The 6,000-nt window shown below is 36.8% G+C and overlaps 1 protein-coding gene across 8 annotated transcripts in view; it reads left to right on the forward strand.

The window, feature by feature from the left end:
* The window catches only part of CCAR1 (cell division cycle and apoptosis regulator 1), a 65,052-nt gene that overhangs the window by 35,704 nt on the left and 23,348 nt on the right, over positions 1-6,000 (forward strand). For 5 of the 8 annotated variants that reach the window (XM_045437621.1, XM_045437624.1, XM_045437620.1 and 2 more), the window contains 2 exons: positions 146-229; positions 2,600-2,785. In XM_045437621.1, the coding sequence (XP_045293577.1) occupies positions 146-229; positions 2,600-2,785 (270 nt within the window). The remainder of the gene's footprint in view (positions 1-145; positions 230-2,599; positions 2,786-6,000) is intronic. The other 3 variants (XM_045437626.1, XM_045437627.1, XM_045437625.1) reach the window with 1 other exon arrangement.

A 6,000-nucleotide genomic window follows, 5' to 3' on the forward strand; every position in this document is an offset into this window, starting at 1 on the left:
GTGGACTTGCCTAAATAATAACTTTAGGAGAAGACAATCTGAAACATTTGTGACCTTGCACAGATCAGCAACAGACTTTTAAAAATAAATTACCATAATTTTAAGGTTTCAGAATAGTAATTATGTTCTTAACTTTGTATATCAGGATGAAGAAGAGAAGGATGATGGTGAAGCTAAAGAAATTTCCACTCCTACCCATTGGTCTAAACTTGATCCAAAGACAATGAAGGTAACTTTGAAATTGATGGTATTTAATTTTAAGTCTCTGAATAGGAACAGAGAATGTGGACAGTGTTTTATCAGATAAAAGGCACTCCAAATCGTCCATGAATTTTACATAAATATTCTGTATTGTATTTATGTGCATGTGTATAATGATTAAATAAAAGGTGACTTCAGGGGTGCCTGCGTGGCTCAGTCGGTTAAGCGCCCAACTTCGGTTCAGGTCATGATCTTGAGGTTCACCAAGTTCAGCCCCATGTCGGACTCTGTGCTAACAGATCAGAGCCTGGAGCCTGCTTCAGATTCTGTGTCTCCTTCTCTCTTTGCCCCTGCCCTGCTCACACTCTGTCTTTCTCTCTCAAAAATAAATAAAAACCTTTTAAAAAAATTCTATTAACAAAAGGTGACTTTATAAATCAGTGCAGCCAGTATCTTTTTAATGTAATATACAATAGGCTATAGTGTAAGCAACATCATTTTCTGATTGGGGAACTGTCCAAGAAGGCAGAATTTTTATATTTAAGTAATTTATATTCAAGGAAAAGGGAAGAAACTGGGAAAAGATTATCAAGATTATTTTAGTTTTTAAAAATAAAATTTATAAGTAGATTGATATGGGGTGCTTGGGTGGCTCAGTCAGTTGAGCTCCCAACTCTTGATTTTGGCTTAGGTCATGATCCCATAGTCATGGGATTGAGCCCCATTTCGGGCTCCACTGAATGTGGAGCCTGCTCAAGATTCTCTCTCCTTTTGCCCCTTCCCCCACACTCGTGCTCTTTCTCTTAAAAAAAAAAAAAAAAAAAAAAGGTATCTGAATTGGGAAGGAAATAATAATTTAAAAGTCTCTTTTGAAAATCTTTGGTTAACCTGTACTAGGTTTTCTTTGTTCCCCAATGTTTTTGGACCTGTTATCTTTCCGCACTTATTCGTCTCTGGGCCTTTAATGTGAGTATATTTTCATAGATTCTGTATATGTGACTTCTACATAAGTCAGAAGCTGATTGTAAATTGCTTTTGCATCTTGTTATTTTTAACACATAAAAGCTGACCTTTTGGTTAATTTTTGTTCTCAGCAAAAAGCAGGTTTTCTTCCTTTGTATGAAACTATACTTTTTTAATTCACATTGCTTTTTTAATAAGTAAATATGTATCATAAGAATGTTTGCTATTCTTGTATTACTTCAAGTTGTCTTGATCAGCATCAGGTTTTGTATAGAGAACTGTGGATTCAGAAAATACAGGTAATTAGGGCACCTGGGTGGCTCATTCCGTTAAGTGTCCAACTTCGGCTCAGGTCATTGTCTCATTGCTCATGGGTTTGAGCCCCGCGTCAGGCTCCGTGCTGACAGCTTGGAGCCTGCTTCAGATTCTGTGCTTCCCTCTCTCTCTGCCTCTCCCCCATTCGCATTCTGTCTCTGTGTCTCAAACATTAATTTAAAAACGGAGGGCGCCTGGGTGGCTCAGTCGGTTAAACATCCGGCTTCAGCTCAGGTCGTAATCTTGCAGATGGTCTCTGTGCTGACAGCTCTGAGTCTGGACCCTGGAGGCTGTTTCAGATTCTGTGCTCCTCCCCCACTTGTGCTGTTTCTGTGTCTGTCTGTCTGTCTCTCTCTCTCTGTCAAACATTAAAAATAAACAAACATTAAAAAAAGAAAGAAAATACAGTCAATTAGTTTAAGCCTGCATCCCAGGACTTTTTTTCAAACTGATGACTTTACTGTTAAGTTTCTTATTTTAAAACTTGTATTTCTTTTGATTATAAATATAAGGCATGTTTATTTTAAAAATTGGTACATACATGAAAAATTGAAGAAAAAAGTTACCAAAGCCTATGATTCAAAGAGAACCACTGTTAAAATGTTGATTTTTTTTTTATTATTATTATTTTTTAGAGGTACACACTTTGCTTGGTTGGTTCTGATCACATTGTATTAAAAAGTTGCAGTTTCATCCTTTTCAGTTAATATTAGTGTTTCCCATATAATTATTTTTAAATGTTCTATACTCTTCTATTTAGTTGATGTGGTATTATTCTTTCATTGGATATTTAGATTCTTTAGTTTTTTGAGAAAGGGACTGTTACAAGGAATATGTAAAGTGTTTTGTTTTTCCTGTGTTTAGAATATTTCTTTAGGGTTAATTCCCCAAAATTAGAATAACTGTGTCAAAGAGAATTAATTTTTTAAGCATCTTAAAACATGTTTCAGATTATTTTCCAAAAATACTGTCAGTTTGCATTTTCACAAACATGTTCTGAGCTGAACAAGTGTACTTTTCACCTCAATTTTAAAAAATCAAACTAAAGATATTTGCAGTTTGTTCCTTATTTCAATATCCCATTTTCTTTTTCTGTGTTTTTTATGTTCTGCATATTTAGGTAAATGACCTTCGAAAAGAATTAGAAAGTCGAGCCCTTAGTTCCAAAGGATTAAAATCTCAGTTAATAGCCCGATTGACAAAACAGCTTAAAGTAGAAGAGCAAAAAGAAGAACAAAAGGAATTAGAGAAATCAGAAAAAGAAGAGGAAGAGGAGGATGATAGGAAATCTGAAGATGATAAAGAGGTATATATACACTATTAAATATAATACTTGTTTATAGGGAATTCTTAAAATATGTGCGTGTGTACTTTTATTAAGCCACCTGGGTGGCTCAGTTAAGTGTCTGACTCTTGATTGTGGCTCAGGTGATGATCTCATGGTTCCTGAGATAGAGCCCCAAGTCAGGCTCTGCACTGACAGCACGGAGCCTGCTTGGGATTCTCTCTCTCTCCTTCTCTCTCTGCCCCTTCCCTAAGCTTGCCTGCGTGCACACTCTCTCTCAAACTAAGTAAACATTTATTAAAAAAAAAAAAAAATACAACTACATAACTGTAAAATTCAACGCTTTTGGTGAACAGTTTGACAAATGCAATATAGTTACATAACCATGACGACAACTAAGACGTAAAACAGGTCTGTCACCCTCTAAAAATCTCTACCCTTGGGGCACCTGGGTGGCGCAGTCGGTTAAGCATCCGACTTCAGCCAGGTCACGATCTCGCGGTCCGTGAGTTCGAGCCCCGCGTCGGGCTCTGGGCTGATGGCTCGGAGCCTGGAGCCTGTTTCCGATTCTGTGTCTCCCTCTCTCTCTGCCCCTCCCCCGTTCATGCTCTGTCTCTCTCTGTCCCAAAAATAAATAAACGCTGAAAAAAAAAAAATTTTTTTTTAAAAAAATAAAAAAAATAAAAATCTCTACCCTTACGTAAGCATTTTCTTCTCTCCATGTGCTCCTTCTGCTTCTCACACCAGCCTCTGGGAGCCACTGATCTGTTTCCTGTAGTTTTATCTATTCCAGTATTTCATGTAAATGGAATTATATATAACATTTACAGTCTGACCTCTTCAACTTAGCAAAATGCATTAGAGATTTGCCCATTTTGTTGTATATATTACTAATTTGTTATTTTGTATTGCTTAATAATATCCCATAATATCCCATAGTATCAATGTATCACAGTTTGTTTTCTACTCGAGAGAAATTTGAGTTATTTCCAAATCATGTAGTTTTAATCTTCCCTTTTAAAAATGAATGCTAAATTATTCATATGTTTGGGGTGCCTGGCTGGCTCAGTCAGCAGAGCATGCGACTCTTGATCCTTGGGGTCATGGGTTTGAGCCCCACGTTGGCATAGAGTTTACTTAAAAATTATTCAGGGGTACCTGGGTGGCTCAAACATCCAACACTTGATTTTAGCTCAGGTCGTGATCTTACTGCTTGTGAGTTCGATCCCCACATTGGGCTCTGCGCTGATAGCTTGGAGCCTGCTTGGGATTCTGTCTCCCTCTCTCTCTGCCCCTCCCCCCACTTGCTCTCTGTATCTCTTTCAAAAATAAAAATAAACTTTAAAAAATTATCCCTGTGTTGTAGAGAAAATTTGATTGACAGAGCCATTAAGTTCAGAGATTGAGTTCGAGTGAAGTGCTTATCCCAGAATTTTGCTGCTTCTACAGCTGTGTGTTTGATTGCATTGCATCTTATGCCCTTACAATAACTCCTAGATGCACAAGCCTGCCATTGTTTTCTGAATTTGAAAGAGAGCAATAGAAGAAGCATGTTAGAATGCCAGTAATTGGACAGACCAACAGTATGTATTTCCTAACGTGATGCATTCTGGATTATACATAATTATTTATGAAGTATTCCTGCCAAAAATGTTTTTACCTTAATCTAATTGTGAGAGAATAGTCAGATTTAGAATGTAAAAAGTTACACAAAGCAGCTTATCTGAACTTCTCAAATGTCTATGTCATGAGAGACAAAAAGAAATGATTTACATTGGGGGCACCTCAGTTTGTTAAGCATCCAACTCGGTTTCAGCTCAGGTCATGATATCGTGGTTTTGAAAGTTCAAGCCCCATGTTGGGCTCTGGTTTGGCACTGTGGAGGCTCCTTGGGATTCTCACTCTCCCTATCTCTCTGTCTCCCCCCTCCCCCCACACTCACACTTTGTCTCTCAAATAAATAAACTTTAAATAAAAATAAACAATTTACATTAAAAGAGGTTAGCAACACATGATAACTGGATGTATTGAATGAAACTTGACTGGACCCCGAATAGGAAAAAAAAATGCCGTGAAGAATAGTTTGTGGATAATTGGAGACATTTGATTATGGATATGGGTGTGATATTAGATAATTTTGAAGCAGTGTTAAATTTCTTGGATGTGATAATGGTTTTTTGTTATGTTGAACTACCTTGTTCTTAAGAGAGTTGTGATTTCTTATTTCATTCAATGATAATATTTATCTTGATAATGAAAATAAATCACTTGGGTAATAGGAGCCCTTTTGAGTTGGCTTCTGTGTCCTTTCACATGTCCTCATTATATTTTGAGGACTTAACTTATTTTGGAGCCCAAAACAGTGTCGCCATCTCACTGTGTACACTCCCTGCCCTGGCTTTGGAATTAGCCATTTCCCAAGGAAATATGTGTGTGTATACTTTTTAAAGATAGAACTATAAAAAGCCCTCATACTTTTTAGTGAAGGTGATGATAATTTAGAAGCCAAGACATACTCACTCGTATCATTGTGCTTCTCATGACCCCTGTTAGTCAATAGAGCTATGGTACAGATATATATTAATTTATACTTATACATACCTACATATATGTATTTGTATCTATATTTGTTACAGTATAAATATTGAAAGTCATGAGTTTATGCTAGTATCTCCAGTTGTACTCCCAACACCAGAGTTCACTTCAGTTTCCTCCTTTCTGCATACCTAACTCCCTTTTCCAATAATGAGAAATGTAGCTTCCACTGTACTTAATATATTTGCTTACTTGCTCAGTTGTTTGTTGCATTCCCTCTGCTATCTGGATACTCTCTTTACTTTGATCCGATTCCCTACCCTGTGTTGTGTCTCTGGATGTTCTTGCTCCATTTGTGTCAGTACCTGTTGACTGGTGGACTTGTCTGCCAGCCTCCATCCTCTGTATAGACACCTGCTTTGTTGGAGGAGTTGCTTTAGAACTGAATTGTTCAGGACAGAAAGACTAGAAAGAGAAGGCAAAGAAGAGCTGGTTTTCACTTTTTGATGTTAGCAGCCATTGGGGTTGGAAAATAGTGATATTATAATTCGTACCATTTTGTTTTTAATATTTCCCTCATCTCCTATTTGGTTACCTGGTGGTATAGTTTTCTCTCTTGTTAAATTCATATAGAAGAAGGCAGGATCAATTCTTTTAAAAAAAAAATTTTTTTTTTTTAATTTTTCTTTTTTTTAACGTTT

This window comes from Leopardus geoffroyi, chromosome D2, assembly GCF_018350155.1.
Source record: "Leopardus geoffroyi isolate Oge1 chromosome D2, O.geoffroyi_Oge1_pat1.0, whole genome shotgun sequence".
Taxonomy (NCBI): domain Eukaryota; kingdom Metazoa; phylum Chordata; class Mammalia; order Carnivora; family Felidae; genus Leopardus; species Leopardus geoffroyi.